This window comes from Penaeus monodon, chromosome 24, assembly GCF_015228065.2.
Source record: "Penaeus monodon isolate SGIC_2016 chromosome 24, NSTDA_Pmon_1, whole genome shotgun sequence".
In the NCBI taxonomy this organism is placed as follows: Eukaryota; Metazoa; Arthropoda; class Malacostraca; order Decapoda; family Penaeidae; genus Penaeus; species Penaeus monodon.
Window position 1 is genome coordinate 19,313,002 of NC_051409.1, and position 588 is coordinate 19,313,589.

At 31.1% G+C, this 588-nt stretch overlaps 1 protein-coding gene across 1 annotated transcript in view; it reads right to left on the reverse strand.

Annotated features, from left to right (window-relative positions):
* Positions 1–58: 58 nt before the first annotated feature.
* Positions 59–588, reverse strand: part of LOC119588637 (transcription elongation factor, mitochondrial-like) — a gene marked incomplete in the record, with an annotated part of 108,252 nt that continues 107,722 nt past the window's right edge. The window contains 1 exon segment of the mRNA XM_037937274.1: positions 59–385. Within this exon segment, the coding sequence (XP_037793202.1) occupies positions 155–385 (231 nt within the window).

The window sequence follows — 588 nt, forward strand, 5'->3', positions numbered from 1 at the left end:
CTGCAAATATGTCTGAAAAATGTTGAGTGACGTGAATAATAATAATAAAAAAACAGTATTCTGACAAATCAATACTTTATTCAATTAATTCAGAGCCTAATATTAATGACAATTCAGTGCATAACTTTTCTAGGACTGCATAAAACTAACAATTTCATCTACTTAAAATTTTTAGGGCATTTTTATTTTGCAGGATAAGTACTTGGGAGAATGCTAGTCCTATGAATAAAGAAGTGGCCATATGCCTTCTTTTGGTTCGTTCACAGGTAATAAATTTTGTCTGCACTTCTTCACTTATATCTAAGGGTGGTAACCATTCCAATAGTTGGTGGCCCTTTACCAACTGATCTGCTACGTTGATGCCTGAGATTCTTTCACTTCCAACCTAAAAAAGAAAATCACAAACAGTTATGCAAAAAGAAAAAAAAAAGACATGATTTCAGATATACATAAAGAGTAATAGCAAAAGAAAGGAAAATGGTCAAAAAAGGAAAATCAAATGAAAGAAACAATTACCCTTATATGAACATATAGTTATGACAAAGTTGCTTTTAACTTTGCCACTACTATATTAAGATTGCCAAGAAC